General features: G+C 43.4%; 1 protein-coding gene across 1 annotated transcript in view; it reads right to left on the reverse strand.

The window, feature by feature from the left end:
- C6 (complement C6) overlaps positions 1 to 17,413 on the reverse strand; it is a 61,882-nt gene that overhangs the window by 15,150 nt on the left and 29,319 nt on the right. The window contains exons 7-9 of the mRNA XM_063454003.1: positions 14,973 to 15,173; positions 4,625 to 4,868; positions 3,394 to 3,516 (exon numbers count right to left, since the gene is read on the reverse strand). Of these exons, the coding sequence (XP_063310073.1) occupies positions 3,394 to 3,516; positions 4,625 to 4,868; positions 14,973 to 15,173 (568 nt within the window). The remainder of the gene's footprint in view (positions 1 to 3,393; positions 3,517 to 4,624; positions 4,869 to 14,972; positions 15,174 to 17,413) is intronic.

A 17,413-nucleotide genomic window follows, 5' to 3' on the forward strand; every position in this document is an offset into this window, starting at 1 on the left:
TCGCCCTGTTCTTCTTCTTGCCGAGCGGGCACCCACGTGACATCCATGGACGCATTGTCATCATCAACTGCTTCACTTGTATCTGACAACTCAGCAAAGGAAGCAGCAGCGGGTACAACATCATCATCATCACACCGTACGTCCATGTGTGTAATGCTGCCTGACTGAGACATATCCTTGTTATCTAAATCCTCTGGCAATAATGGTTGCGCATCACTCATTTCTTCAAACGGATGTGTAAATAACTCCTCTGACATATAAAGTGAAGCGGCTGTGGTGCTAGTGTTGGTGGTGGCGGCAGGCGGGTAAGTGGTATCTTGAGAGGTGCCCGAAGCTAAGCTGGAGGAGGATGGTGCGTCAAGGTTCCGAGCGGAAGCTGTAGAAGATTGGGTGTCCTGTGTTAGCCAGTCAACTATGTCCTCAGAACTTTTCAAGTTCAGGGTACATGGCCTCTGAAAATTGGGCATTATTCTAGGGCAAAAGGGAATCACAGCACCACGACCACGACGGCCCCTGCGGGGTGGCCTGCCTCTGTCTGTCATTTTTTGGGGGATTAGTGGTACTATGCGTGCAAGCTACTGTGAGACCAGATATGAGTGGCAATGTGCACTGGCAGAGGTTGGCAGAGTACACGCTGTAGGCCTGACACCCGCTTGAAGACAACTAAATGCTATTTAATCTATAACAGTGAAAAAAGTTTTTGGGTTTTAAATGCACGCTATTGTGACACCAGATATTAGTGGCAATGTGCACTGGCAGAGGTTGGCAGAGTACACGCTGTAGGCCTGACACACCTGCTTGAAGACTACTAACTGCTATTCAATCTATAACAGTGGAAAAAGTTTTTTGGTTTTAAATGCACGCTATTGTGACACCAGATATGAGTGGCAATGTGCACTTGCAGAGGTTGGCAGAGTACACGCTGTAGGCCTGACACACCCGCTTGAAGACAACTAACTGCTATTCAATCTATAACAGTGAAAAAAGTTTTTTGGTTTTAAATGCACGCTATTGTGACACCAGATAAGAAAATGTGGATGTAGAGAATATAGAAGAAAGGGGACATGCCCCAGTATTAAAGAGATTGAAGCAGCAAGAGCTACCTTAACTAATTTCATTGTCAGCCAGTACACACAAGCTTTCTTCCCCTAGACCCTCTTTTTTATCAATGGGCCTAGCCCTAGCCCTATTCCATGGACATGGGCATGGGCATGGAGCTCGGCCACATCAGTCCCTAAAATAATCTGGGCTTGGCAAAAGTAAAACATGGGCATCATATATGTTGATTCAGTCAGAGAATTCAACCTTGCTACTCTCTTTACTTTAAGACCACGGAAAAACAGCAACTTGTCACATGATGAAAAGTCCTTTTGTGAACCAGTTACATGCCTTGTATATCTGTGCACATGAGCAGAGAATTGCAGGTGAGTATCTCATCTGGTTGTATATATATTTACCATAGTTCCAGATATGTCTTGAAAGCTCCAAACACTTTTTTAAAACTAAAATTATATTAAAGTAATCAAAATGATCAGTGTTAGTTTAGATTATGGCCCACCCTTTGGGGTTAATTTTCTTTTATTTCATTATATTATCATTATTATTGAGGCAAGAGTAAAACATAATTTAAGCAGATAGGAGTTAAAATAGGTGCGTACATGTACATGGGCGTCCGCAGGATTTTTTCCATGGGGGGGGGGGGGGGGGGGGGGGGGGGGAGGGCATAATTGTAATGACATCCATGCTTGGTCCCTTTTTGACAGTGTCATGAAGGGGCATAGTCATTATCACATAAAGCCAGGGTGAATAGCGTTTTCACAACTATGGTGTCAGGAATACATTTGTATTTGTATTCCTGACACTATAGTGTTCCTTTAAGTAAATTAAAGGAATATTCTGGTCACCATAACAACTTCATCTAAATGAAAATGCTATGATGCCAGGATGCCCCTCTGTGCTCTCTTTCCTTTAAGGGGTTAAACCGCTCTCAAATGGTTTAACCCCAAAGGCTTCCACCAGCTCCAGATCTCCAGCTGCCCCCATGCCTCACTTCCTTGATCTATATTCTGCCCCCCCCCCCCCATGCCTCACTTCCCTGATCTGTAGGCTGCCCCCCATGCCTCACTTCCTTGATCTATTGGCTGCTCCCCCAACACCTTACTTCCCTGATCTATAGGCTGCCCCCCCAACACCTCACTTCCCTGATCTATAGGCTGCCCCCCCATGCCTCGCTTCCCTGAACTATAGGCTGCCCCCCCATCCCTCACTTACCTGATCTGTAGGCTGCGCCCCCATCTATCGCTTACCTGATCTGTAGGCTGTATCTGCTGCCTGCATGTGCTGCTCCCCTGCAGTTTCAGTCAGCAGAGAGAAGCAGGGATAAGATGTAGCTTCCTATCCCTGTCTCTCTCCACACACAGTGCCACCTACTGGCCGGCGCCAGTATTTCAGTGCATTTTCAATCTCACACGAAAAATAGCAGAACAAGCTGAACCCCCCCCCCCGCCCCCACCGTGGACACCCATGTACATGTATCACTTACTGTAACATGCATAAAACCAGGATTTTGTTATTTTGGCAGATATAAGAAATAAAACTCTAAACTAAGTGATTCTGTCTCATTTTTAAATAAAAAATAAAAAGTTGCTCACAAGTTACATGGTTTAGAGGCAGTTGTGTAACAAAAAAAAAAACAACAATATATATATATATATATATATATATATATATATATATATATATATATACATACATACATATATAGTATTTTATATTAGGTAGGTGTGGTAGTTGGATATTTAGCAAAATATTGATTGGGCAGATTTGAGTGATTGTGATTGTAGAGAACTAATGATCAGCATAATAAAGAAAAAATACACAAAAATTATTATTTATATACATATATGTTGTTTTTGTGTTGATGATCCATACAATATTGTTTGCTATTATTACTGTTTTAAAGATGCTGTAATACCCATAATGGAAGACCATATGTTGTCTAGCAACTTTAAAACAAGGATTTTGATTGTAATGATGCAAAGCACAGTGATGTCCCATCAAACCAGTGCCCTTTGTCATTACATCACAAACCACTAGGTGCTTATTATTAGACGAGACACAGACAGTTGCCAAAATGGTCTCACGAAACTGCTTCAAACTTAACACCCCTCTAAAGACTACATGTGCTATACAGTAATAGATTAAGCAAAAGTCTTCCCAAGTCTTCCCAGATCCATTCGCCATGACTCAATTTCCAATTCCCAACTGCATACTGATAATTGGAAATCTGTTGAACATATCTAATCATATAGGATGGTTTCTCTTACTGGAATGGAAGTTCAACCTATTACACTAGAATACATCTGTTTTAACTATATTTCTCCTTATCCTTACCTTTGTAGCGTTCAGACATCTTGTTGGTTATACATATCTGCTTAACCTTCTTTTTCTTGAAAAAGAAAATACGATATGTTGTTTCAGTTCTTGTGCAATCTACTGATTCTGATTCAGTTAAACCTATTAAAAAAAAACACGCCATCAGAAGCATATTATTAAAAATAAAATGTATTTCAGTCTTCAAACCTTCAACTCACAGGTCCTTAGTGTTAACATAAATAGGACACAATTTAAGTTTATTAAGTTTATCCGCATGCACACACATATAGGTTATTGCCGGCAGTAACATCTGCTTCTATTTTAAACAAATTATGCTATTTTTTCCTTGAATTCATTGAATCACATGGGGACAATGAGTGCTCTCATGCTCATTAGAAAACTATAGTTACCATTACGGTAGACAAATTGCTAGAACATCAATGAAACTGCATATAAAGAACAATGTTCCATCCAAAGACTACAATCCAGCTTTAAATCTGTGCTTTCATATGAGCCACAGGTAAACATTTTAGAAACTCATATCTGCTAATTGATTGTGTAGAAGGTATGTCTGTCAACCTCTAAATAAATGTCAATATCTGGAGTCCCCAAAACAGGTATTGCTCCAGCATGGGACAAACCTTCTGCCTTATTTTCACTAGATGTGCCCTATTATTCTTGTAACAAATCATGACAATCCTCCCAGATGTTGGACAATTAGCAGGTACAAAATACAATCGTATAGCAATGATAATTAATAGAAACAATGTTTTTTGGCAGATAAAAAAAAAAACATTGGTCCATTTAGTCTCTCCACACGTTATCTGAAAGCACCTGTTATATAGTTGCTGTACTTTCCGCTAGAATTTCGTGAACGTCTACACTACGTAGAACTACACCATAATTTCTGTAAGGCATCCATGTATCTCCAATGTTTTCTGTAAGCATAGTTCCTGACATACTCTGCAGATTTCCTTTACTCTGGGGGTTATACCTCCACTTTTCCCATAATACAAAAAATTATACTCTTTTGCATTTTGCTAAATCCCTAAAGATATTTAGAAATTTCCGTCATATTCCCATTCCTTTCTCCGGTCCAAACAATGGTAAATTTAAAGCTCTTTTCCTATTTGGTATGTGTTATTAAACAAACGTTGCTCTATCCTAGGAGGTTCCTTTTCACTAAACATTTTTATTCCTACATGAGGTCAAGTTTTAGTAGATTAGCAGTGAAATACAAAGTCGTTACCTGAAGATTTCATGTCTTCTGAACTAAACTGGTAAAGGAGGTCATATGAGCCACCCAGTGTGCCTCCAGTGACGTAATGTGTACCAAAGTCGTCAAATATTCTGCTGTAAAGAGGATAGTTGTACTCTAAGGGCAGGTTGTTAAGAGCCTTTAGGAAGACATCTGATAGCCAAAGATCATTCTTTTTTTTTATTGTGAATTTTGATACCGAGACCACTTTATTGATCCTAATAAAATTAGAATTCTGAGAAAGAAAACAGATAGATAAAATTAATGATTGAGTCAGATATAAATAGACAGACAGTACAACAGACATTTTGAGTCATTGTACTCAATATGATAAAGTGCTTCTTTGTTAGAAATGATCAGACATATGCACAGTGAGTATATCGGGTGATTCGGTATCAGGGCATTGTTGTATGTAGAAAATGCATGTCACATTCCTAATTGCTTATACATATCTAAATTAAATATACAATTTTACACAGGGACACACGCTGAGGGTTCATTTAATGAAGTTGGGATTGATTGAGAACTGAATTAAAATCTAGTGAAATGGAAAATTGGCAAGAGAGCTATTCACCAACATTGTATCACATACGTATCATGTTATTGCAACTGTCTCTCCCTGCTTCATGGAGACAGTTGAAACAATGCCAGCTTATCACAAACTCCTGGTAGTTAAAGGGACACTATAGCCACCAGAACAACTACAGCTTATTGAATTTATTCTAGTGAGTAGAATCATTCCCTTCAGGCTTTTTGCTGTAAACACTGTCTTTTCAGAGAAAATGCAGTGTTTACATTACAGCCTAGTGATAACTCAATTGGCCACTCCTCAGATGGCTGCTAGAGGTGCTTCCAGGGGGGTATGCTGCCATTCAGTGCCTCCACCTTCTGCATGGAGACACTGAACTTTCCACATAGAGAAGCATTGATTCATGCATCTCTATGAGGAGATGCTGATTGTTCAGGGCTGAGTTTGACTTGTGCTGGCTCTGTCCCTGATCTGCCTCCTTGACAGTCTCAGTCAATCCTATGGGAAAGCATTGGGATTGGCTCACAGAAGCACTTCTGATGATGTCAGCTGCAAGCAGGCAGGTCAGGGGCATAGGCAGCAGCTGCAGACTTGAACACAGGTAAGATTTTGCTATATTTAGGGAGGTTAGGGGGGGGGGAGGAGGGGGCTAGATGGTGGTTTTCAACACTATAGGGTCAGGAATGCATGTTTGTGTTCCTGACTCTATAGTGTTTCTTTAAGAAGGTAAGAACAAGATTTCCTGGTACACTTTAGGAGTACTCAGAGCAAGGACCCCTCTATTCCCATATATTCTGGGTAGTGGGATATATGATAGACTTGTGCATTCATATTCAGAGGAATTACATTACCGAAAATGTATCTTTTTGGACATTTAGTAGAAAACAAATACAATTGCATTGACTAGATGACCGCGTGGCTCACTAACAGAATGTCAGTCTGACACCATTCAGCCATTCGGCTATTACAGCAAGCAACCATTAGGTGCACTCTGTTTAGGAGGCATGCCCCAACTTTATAAAACTTTTATACATCAAAATGAGGCATAGGATGCAATGTATCTATAGGAATGTAGTGAGTGTATGTAGAGGATCCAGAGTGTTTATAAGGGATGTCATGTGTATGTCTGGAATTTAGTTTGTAAATGAGGTATCGAGTGCCTATAGGGGATCTAGTGTGTATAAAGGTGCACTTTGTGAGGGGTGCAGTGTGAATGTGTTGGGAGGTATAGGTATATTGAATGTGGGGGCCGGAAGGATATTTATTTAATATATTATAGATTATATATCATTTATTATATTTTATTTTGATTAAAAAAAAAACCGAAAACTATATATACCCCCTTTGTACTTATCTTTGGCCAGGGAGGGAGTACATTGTAAGCCCTGGTGGGTCAATCGTACTCAGTGAACTCTAGCCTGCAGTTCCTCTGGCTAGATTCCACTCTCATGGCATCCAACACTGTGCTTTAAAGAGGAACATTCAGAAGCCGGTGGAGCTGCTGGCTAGAGCCCCCGGGTCCTTCCTCCCTCACCTCTATGCTGTTATAAAGTACCAGTGGGCTGGTAAGGGAGAACTTTAAACTCCCCACTGCCCCATGAAGGCACATAGCAAGACCAGCACTATGCATGGACTGGCAAGCAGAGGCGGCTCTCTAATTAGGTGATTTAGGCGGCTACGCGCTGCCTGTGCCTGAGGAACCGACACTAGGAGGGGGCCTGACAGCTTGCTCTGTATGCCACCAAGTGCGAGGCCACTCCAGTCTGCCCATCCGGAGAGCGCCAATTGCTGCAGACCATGAGTCTCGCGAGATCTGGCCAATTAGAGCATTGCCACTGGTTACCACAGCAACAGTCTGACTGGATCTCGCGAGATACATGGTCTGCGGTTCTGCAGACCAGATATTATGGTCACCGGACCACCAGGGAGCCCACCAGACCACCAGGGAGCTAAAAAAGGTATTTCATCCCTTACCATCAACCCCCCTCCCTCACACCATCATCACTCCCCCTCACACCATTATCACTCCATCAATACCCCCATTCCATCAATATCCCGCCTTCTCTCACACCATCAATACCCCCCTCACACCATCACACCATCAACACCCCCTCCCTCACACCATCATCACCCCCTCTCTCACACCATCATCACCCCCTCTCTCACACCATCATCACCCCCCCACAGTATTACCCCCTCCCTCACAGTATTACCCCTCCCTCAAACCATCACCCCCTTCCTCACACCATCATCCCCTTCCTCACATCATCATCACCCCCTCCCTCACAGTATTACCCACCCCTTCACACCATCACCCCGTTTCTCACACCACCACCCCTCTCCTCACACTATCACCCCCCTCACACCATAACCCCTCCACACAGTATTACCTCTCTCTCTCACATCATCACCCCCCTCACTCCATCACCCTCCTCCCTCAGCCCCCTCACACCATCACCCCCTCACACAATCATCCCCCTCTGTCACACTCACACCATCACCACCTCCCCCACACTATCACCCCCTCCCTTACACTATCACCCCCCCTCACTATAACCCCCACCCACACAGTATCACCTCCATTCCCACACAATGTCAACCCCTCTCACACAGTGTCACCCCCTCACGTACAGTATCATCCACACACACACACAGTATCACCCCCGCCCCCTCTCCCCACACACACACAGTATTACCCCTCACACACACTGTCACCCCCTCCAACACACAGTCACCATCCCTCATACATGCTGTCACCCCCTCACACACACACTGTCATGCCCCTATGCAGTGTCACCCCCCACAATGTAGTGTCACCATACTCCCCTCACGCTGTCACCCCCTACACTGTATACCCCACACACTGCCAGCCCCCTGACACTGCCAGACCCTTAATGCATTCACACTCACATTAATAACTCCTAATCCTGGTAATTTCACCCCCTCAGCTGCCCTCGCTCTGCCACAATCAGACTGTCAAATTAACCCCTCTAATTCTGTCACACTCACCTTCTCTCACTCTCTCACACTCTTCCCCCCAACCTTGCCACACTGATCCTGTCACATTAATTCCTGTAATCCTGTCACACTCTACCACACTAACCCTGTCACATTAACCTCCCTTAATCCTGTCACACTCCCCCTCCAACTATGCCACATGCACCCTTCACCCCAACCCTGACACACTTTGCCCTGATACACTTACATCAACTCTCACTGTCACACTCCCTTTTCAAACCATGTCAACCATGGGGAAAATATCTATGGCACTGTATTTTTTTACATGTAATTTTATTTGGTAAATGATTTTAAACATTTACCAATTTTTATTTATTTATTTTTTTTAAACCTTCACGCCAGTACTTACGTATACACGACTGCCAGGCTATACAATCATACCCCACAATTGTGTATACATGATTGGCATAATTGCAAACTAAATGTATTTATTACAAATTAATATTGTTTGCAAATTATGCTACAACTACAGTCAGATAGCTCACAATGCAGGGGCACAGGAAGCCGCGACACTACAGGCTTCTAAACAATGAATGCAGAGACTAACTCTCTGTATCTATACTGCAAGCCCACCTTTGAATATAGCAACTGCTCCTTAAACACACAACATATGCAACCCTATTTTTTTCACTTTGGGTGTTAGTGGGGCCTCATGTTTGAGTTTCGCCTAAGGCCTCATAAAGTCTTGGCCTATGGCCATTGTGGCCAGGGCCGGACTGGCCCACCGGGATACCGGGAAATTTCCCGGTGGGCCGCGGCACCTGGGGGCTGCTCTGGCAATGTATGTGCCACCGGGTGGCCGGTCCGGTGGCACATACTCTGAGGGGGCCGGCCGGCGGCCGCATTGCACGCTGGAGCCGCCGGACCGGGTGGCAGCCTCGCCGGTCCGGCGGCACTTCTAATGCTGGGGGCTGAGCCTGAAGGAGGAGGGAGGAGCATGTCTCTGTACCATGCTCCCTCGCGGTTCCCACAATTCACAGCACAGGAACCGCGAGGGAGCATGGTACAGAGACATGCTCCTCCCTCAGGCTCAGCCCCCAGCATTAGAAGTGCCGCCGGACCGGCGAGGCTGTAGCGTGGAACGCGCTGCCCCCCCTCAGGTAGGGGGGTGGGGGTGCAAGAAAGAGACAGAGGGGGAGGGAGAATGGGGGGGGTGCAAGAAAGAGACATAAGGGGAGGGAGAATGGGGGGGTGTGCAAGAAAGAGACAGAGGGGGGAAGGGAGAATGGGGGGTGCAAGAAAGAGACATAAGGGGAGGGAGAATGGGGGTGTGTGCAAGAAAGAGACAAAGGGGAGCGAGAATGGGTGGGGGGGTGCAAGAAAGAGACAGAGGGGGAGGGAGAGTGCCACAGGGAAAGGAGGGAGAATAGAGAGACAGAGGGGGGAGAATATAGAGACAGAGGGGGAGGGAGAGTGCCACAGGGAAAGGAGGGATAAAGAGGCAGAGGGGGGAGAATAGAGAGACAGGGGAAGAGATATGTGGGGGAGAGAGAGAGAGACACATGGAAAGGGGGGAGAGAGACAGAGGGGAAGAGATATGTGGGGGAGAGAGACAGATGGGAAGAGATGTGTGGGGAAGACAGAGAGAGACACATGGAAAGGGGGGAGAGAGACAGAGGGGAAGAGATATGTGGGGGAGAGAGAGGGAAAGGGGGGGAAAGAGACAGAGGGGAAGAGAGATGTGGGGGAGAGAGACACAGGGAAAGGGAGGAGAAAGAGACAGAGGGGAAGAGAGATGTGGGGGAGAGAGCGACACAGGGAAAGGGGGGGAGACAGAGACAGAGGGGAAGAGAGAGACAGGGAGAAAGGAGAGAGACACACAAGGGGAGGGGGAAGAGAGAAACAGAGGGAGAAAGGAGAGACACACACAAGGGGAGGGGGAGAAAGGCAGAGGGGGAAGAGAGAGACTGGGAAGGAGAGGGGAGAATCCTCTCCCCCCCCCCCCACGAGGCTCTCCCCTGGTGGTTGCAGTGTTGAGAGTGAACTCTAGCCCCATAGACACACTACCCCCACACACACACCCTACACATGCACGCATTGCCCCCCACACACATTCACAGCCCCCCACACACACATTCACAGCCCCCGCATACACACATTTCCCCACACACCCTACGCATTCACACACTACACCCCCCCCCCACACACACATACACTGAACCTTTCACACACACACTGCACCCCTCACACATTGCACCACTGCTCCTATACCCTACTACAGCCCCATATCCCAGCAGACCCCAGGTAAGTTGTCAAACTGTTCTTAACCCCTTAAGGACCAAACTTCTGGAATAAAATGGAATCATGACATGTCACACATGTCATGTGTCCTTAAGGGGTTTTAAACGGTTTGACTTCTTAATCTGTGAAGGGGGGTCCTGGCACTCCTTGCACCATAACCACTACACAGAGCAGTACTGGTTATTGTGCATGGATTTTTTTCTTTAAATAATCTACAAGTGCCCCTCCCGGGATCAGGCTCTGGATCCTCCAATGGTATATGGTATGTATATTAATGTGTGTATTAGTTATATACATACACATATATATATATATATATATATATATATATATATATATATATATGTGTATGTATATATATATATATATATATATATATATATATATATACACATACATATACATACATACATACATACATACACATACATATATACATATACACACACATACATATATATATACATACACATATATACACATACATATATACATATACACACATATATATACATACACACATATATACATATACATACACACATATATACATATATATATATATATATATATACATACACACATAAAATTATGCCTTTTATATTTACGCATATATTAATGTACATTTATATATGCATAATACACAGAGAATGTCATTGATATGTACCATATGTAATGAGCAGATATTGGCCCAGTCTTGTTGCTAGGTGCATACTCCAGCACAATAACATATTTAAAGTGAAGCGCGCACCCACAGGACTTCAATATAAATAAGATAACGTCAATTTTTTACAGTTGTGCCGTACATACATTCAGTATTTCAGTCCCCCTACCAAGCTTTCCTTAATATGTCAAGGTAGTTGGACTGAAACATTGATTACATGCACGTCTGCTTAAAATAAATCAGCACTTTTGTTTATTTTGAAGCCTATGAGTGACTTTACGTTGGAGTAATAGTTTTTAATTTTAAGTTCTCTTTTCTAACTCTGTATCTGCACACTATGCTGGCGCGACGCATTATGGGGCTGGTAAATATTTTTTTCCAGGGCTGCTTTTAATTCCCAGTCCGGCCCTGATTGTGGCCCACCAGGCATTTGCCCTAGGGCCAGTCTGGATCTGTTAGCAGATATTACTATTATTGACCCCCCTCACTATTAATAGATTAATAGGCTGGGGCGTTGGACAATGGCATGTCTACCTCCCTTTCAATACTTATTTAGAACCCCAACCCACTCTTTATAAGTGAGGGCTGGGGGGGGGGGGGGGCATTAGTTCCCTGCCTCATTATCAGTATTTAAGCCCCCACCCGCCGGTGAGGAAACAAGGACCTCCTATTTAAAGGATTTTGTCACAACCCCCCACTCATAAAGACTGTGGGATTCCAAATTTCAACAAAGTCAAAAGATATAAGACAAAATAGGGACTACTTTGTCTTATGTATTTTTCCTACACTTACTTGAGAAAGCTTGACAAAGGCGGAGCTACCTGCTGTCAAGCTTTGTCATGCCCTCAGGTGCCACTAGTGACAACTGATGGGAAAAGGCTCTGTCTGTGGAGGAACCCATGGTTTCACAGGACCCTCCATACATCAAATTTGTACTCTTGCACATGTGAGAGAGCGCAGCACTGACGTTGGCTCCTACCAGATGAAGCACCAGGATCAAAAATTTGAAAAGAAGATCATAGAAGAAGATGTCAGTGGCCATGAGAGACAGGTTCAGGTAGATAAAAATTACCTTTCCTGCACCTCCTTGAAGCAGACTAGTCACAAATAAGCAAAGACCACAGAAGGTGATAGAGCTGCTTTAATAATAAGTACCTGCTTACCACATTAGGATTAGGATGTTTTTTTTTATTTATTATTATTAATATTCCCCATCCACTGGCCATGGATGGAGGAAGGGGGAAGACAGTGATCTGAACACCTCCATTATTTAAAGTCCATCAACCCAATGCCAATGGATGGGGGCATGAATGGGTGGGAACAGCTCCACCCCATTATTTTACAAATACCCAGGCAGTAGTTTTTAAAGTTTAATAAACATGCCTCTACCTGTTGCCAACAGGTGGAGTATATGGAGATCTACTACCTTCCTTATACTAATAAGGGGAGTCATATTGATCCTCATAGGCTTTTTTTAAAACTATTTGCGCACTGGCTGCTAGTGCTCCAGGCAGGTCATAGAGGTTAACGGTCGGCCAACATTCGCTAAATAAATAATTATAATTTTAACAAATGTTTGTTTAACCGAACATATACTGAATTTCTGAATATCAAATTGTTTTAAAAAAAAAAATGATTTCCGTGCACATCTATACTATATGATGGTAATAATGACTGGGGGCTTGTCAATTAATCTTGCATGAGATCACAATAGATCCAGATGACTGGGCAGCACCATATATGCAGTACCTGAGAGCACATGGAATGCATGGCTGTATCGAAGAACATGGCAGAGGTAATAACGGTGGGGAATGACCACCACTTTGGATGCTATACATTGTAGTTTAACCTCAATTGGAATCAGTGAAATTCCACTTGCTACTGGCCATATTTCTAAGCTGTGCCGACGGCCGTCTTTAAAGCGGGGCAAATGGGGCAACTGCCCCGGGCCCACTCACTCCTGGGGGGCCCAAAGCAGCTACCCCGTGGGCACCGCTGTCCGCCCAAAAAATGCTTTGATTTTCCCCTGGGCCCGCCGGTGCTGCGGCTGCACCGGGAGCCCACACACTAAGAGGGCCTGGTCGTACGCTGTGGCCCTTTAACAGCGCGACCGGGCCCCCTTGTTTTACCGCAGCAGGCTGGGAGGAAGTGACTGCTGTGAGTCACTTCCTCCCAGATAGAATGAAGCCGCGCGGGATGGAGGAGGAGGAGGCCGTCAGGAGGGAGCTGGAGTGCAGGAGCCTCACACTCCCAACAACCTCAGCCTGCCACTGGACCCCAGGGAATCCATAAGGTAGGCTGGAGGGTGGCTTTATAAATGTAAACGTTGCATGTGTGTGTGTGTCTTACTATGTGTGTGAGTATGTCTGTCAGGGTGTCTGTGTGTGTTACCATTTTTGTGTGTGTCAGTATGTCTGTCAGTGTGTCAGTATGTCTGTCAGTGTGTCAGGGTGTCTGTGTTTGTCAGTATGTCTGTGTGTCTTAGTATGTGTGTATGTGTGTGAGTATGTCTGTCAGGGTGTCTCTGTGTGTGTGTGTCACCATTTCTGTGTGTGTGTGTCTTAGTATGTCTGTCTGTGTGTGTCAGTATATCTGTGTGTGTCTTAGTATGTGTGTGAGTATGTCTGCCAGGGTGTCTGTGTGTGTCAGTATGTGTGTCTTAGTATGTCTGTGTGTGTCAGTATGTCTGTCAGGGTGTCTGTGTGTGTGTCAGTATGTCTGTGCGTGTGTCAGTATGTCTGTCAGGGTCTTTGTGTGTGTCAGTATGTCTCTGTGTGTGTCAGGATGTCTGTCAGTGTGTAAAAATGTAAACTGTGCATGTGTGTCAGTATGTCTGTGTTTGTGTGTGAGTATGTCTGTCAGGGTGTCTGTGTGTGTATCAGTATGTCTGTCAATGTGTATCTCTGTTGGCAGTATGTATATCGGTGTATCTGTATTTAGTATATCTATGTTTCTCTATGTGGTCTGTGTGTATCTGCATGTGTGTCAGGTTGTGTATCGGCATGTCTGTATGTGTGTCAGTGTGTGTATCTGTACGTTATCATTGTATGTATTTGTATGTTGTCAGTGTGTGTACCTGCGTGTGTATATCTGTGTGTGCATCTGTATATAGTCAGTGTTTTTATCTGTGTATGCATGTGTGTCAGTATATGCATCAGTGTGTCTGAGTATCCATATGTGTCAGTGTTTGTATATATGTCTATGTATGTGTGTCAGGTTGTGTGTTTGTGTGTCTGTATGTGTTAGTGTGTGTATCTGTGTCAGTCTGTATCTGCATGTGTGTTAGTGTGAGTGTCAGTGTTTATGTCTGTGTATCTGCATGTGTTTCTGTGTGTGTGTGTGTGTGTGTCAATCTCTGTGTACATGTGCATACATCTCATCATTCAAATCGCCAACACTAGACACAAGTGCACCCCTGCATTCAACCCTCAACACTACATACAAACACAATCCTGCATTGAAACGTCAACAATTCATGAACACCCAAAATATATATAAACACACCCCAGCATTTAAAAAAACAAGCAAAAAAAACTACACATAGATGCATGCTTGCATTCAAACACCAACACCACATACAAACATACCCCTACATTTACACAAACATACTCCATACACCAACATGCTTCCATTCAAACACACAACCACAACTCAGTGCTAAATACGATTCTGCAAGCATGGGAAAATGGTTCTGCTACTGCGTTGGCAAGTGGAGAGCGTGATTGCATCTCAGGGAGTGGGGGTCAGGGGGCCCCATCAAATTCTTGCCCAGGGCCAAATCAATTTTAAAGACGGCCCTGGCTGTGCCCATATTCTGCAGTTTAACCAGCATGAATAAGTATTACATTTTTGATAGAACATCTTCCACACTCTTTGGTACTTCCTACCTTGCTGCCAGCTGCTTGTATGGCTGCTCGAAATGATGAAGAGGAGGTAACCTTTACATTACTTTTCTTATGAAAAAGGAGGGGAATGCCAACACCACGGCTTCCAGAATGTGAATAAGAACTAGCACTGTTTTGTTCGCTATTGAAATCTTTCAAACTGTTGTAATATTTGGCTACTACATCATCCTCTTCATTTTCCACCTGAAACAAAAAACAAAAAACACAATTAACCAACTATTAAAATATAATGCAGTGATGTTAACTGCTGCCCCCTGGAGGTTGTTGAGTTATAACACGATATGTACAATGTATGGCTAAGATTCTATGTATGGCTAAGATTCTATGTATGGCTAAGATTCTATGTATGGCTAAGATTCTATGTATGGCTAAGATTCTATGTATTGCTAAGATTCTATGTATTGCTAAGATTCTATGTATTGCTAAGATTCTATGTATGGCTAAGATTCAGATGAACAACAACATTTAGGAGGCTGCAATTGGGAATCTGATATAATGTACATTCCCAAAATGTACATTCCCAAAATACCATCAGAGTGTAAAAATGATGTCAGCATGAGGGCCTTATGCCACTGTCAGGGAATTCAGTTTCCAGGAGGAAATCAGGCACTCAAATTACAAAAAAAGGAACAACGCACTCAATTATTGCTTAAATGGCTCTAAGGCCACTCCTATGATTATTTTTATTATTACCATTTATACTGTGATGAAAATATATGTGGACTTATATAGTAGCTTTTGGAAACCGTCACTGTTTGTAGTAAATGTTTTTGCATTTGTTCCACAAAATTCAAGTAAAGGCGACGCATGTTCATATACCATTGTTGTCCTAAGGAGTTCACTACTGCACACATTTCAGAAGAGTCTCAAGACTAACTATGGATGAGGAAAATATAGTCCTCTGAGATATACCAGAGTGTTTTTAAGCTTGGTGTATCTACAGCTTTTGCACCTCCATATTGTTATTGTAGATATTTTATAACTGCGTTCTAGAAGACTGTCTCTTGTGTGTTACTGTTCGGCAGAGGTTACGTGTCAATGTCTACATGCAGGAGCTGATATTGGCTACAGCTTGACATTCCTAGCTATCATTATTATCATTATTATTATCTTATCATGGGGTCGTACCTAAACTTACACCAAACTTGAATCCCACGAACAGAGGTACTAAATAGACGTATTACCAAGCCTTAGATTAGTCGAATGTAAAGTAAGAAAGAAAAAGACAAAGTCAGAAATAGCCATGGTCTGGATAATAGAAAAACAGATAAACGGAATAACAAGCTGGGTCAGCATACCAGAAATACACAAAGTCAAATACAAGCTTCATTATCAAAATACTTACTATAAGAACTAACGTGCATCAAGGCAGAAACCATGAACAAGGGCCAAATTAACTTTATATAGGCTGCTAACACCTGTTCTGATTGGTCCACGTCATCAGTGCGACTCCAAATAAATAGAATATGGGGTCGCCTAGATGTTGTGGTCACTTTAAAGGCGGGCATGACGTCACGCAATTTAAATACATAAAAGACACGTCATAGCAGCATCTACCATTATATAGGAAAGAAACAGCATGTTCGGATTTCATCCCACACGAACCAGGAGAGGGAGCGTACATTGGACAGAATGGTAAGTATATGTTATTCTCGGCTCAGGTTGCGTTGCCGCGTGGACTGTATGTTCCACATGACCAAAGGAGAGGAGCATTGTAAGTGCATGAAGCATTCGGCTCGCACGGCCCGACGAGCAGAGTAGCGCGGGTGCCAGGAGCAGGTAAGTACATGACAAATATATAATGTGCCAACATATTTAACAGCGCTGTAGGATAGTTGGACTAACAAGCAGAACAGAGGTGGGGAGGACCCAGCTGAAACAAGCTTACATTCTAGGACCCAGCTGAAACAAGCTTACATTCTAGGACCCAGCTGAAACAAGCTTACATTCTAAGGGGAGTGGGGTATAAGTACATAAAGGTAAAAGTTAAATGTATTTCTTATATAAAAAAAAGTTGCTTACTAAAGAAATTTACAATTAAAACTCACTTGTTAAAATTGGAAGCAAAGTGGGCAAAGTGGCCAATTTATACAATACACAAGATCCAGCGCACTCACTTATCCACTAAACAGCAAATTCAATGTTGACAGATTTTATTAGTTTTTTTCAAAAACACCTAATCTAGACAAAAATAATGGGGGTTTAGTTACATTATATGATCATACATTGCATAAGCCTACCACAACGTCAGTGTACCCCATCTTTGGCAGGTCCTACTCTCACAGCCTAATGTCTGCTCTTATGAGATTAATCCACTTACTTGCCGGGAAAAATTCCATCTGGGGCTCTCTGCAGTACAAGGCTAAATATGATCTGCCTAATGTTTGCAATTCCTCAAATGTACACATGTACGCAGACGACAC

This window comes from Pelobates fuscus, chromosome 5 (assembly GCF_036172605.1).
Source record: "Pelobates fuscus isolate aPelFus1 chromosome 5, aPelFus1.pri, whole genome shotgun sequence".
Classification (NCBI taxonomy): Eukaryota; Metazoa; Chordata; class Amphibia; order Anura; family Pelobatidae; genus Pelobates; species Pelobates fuscus.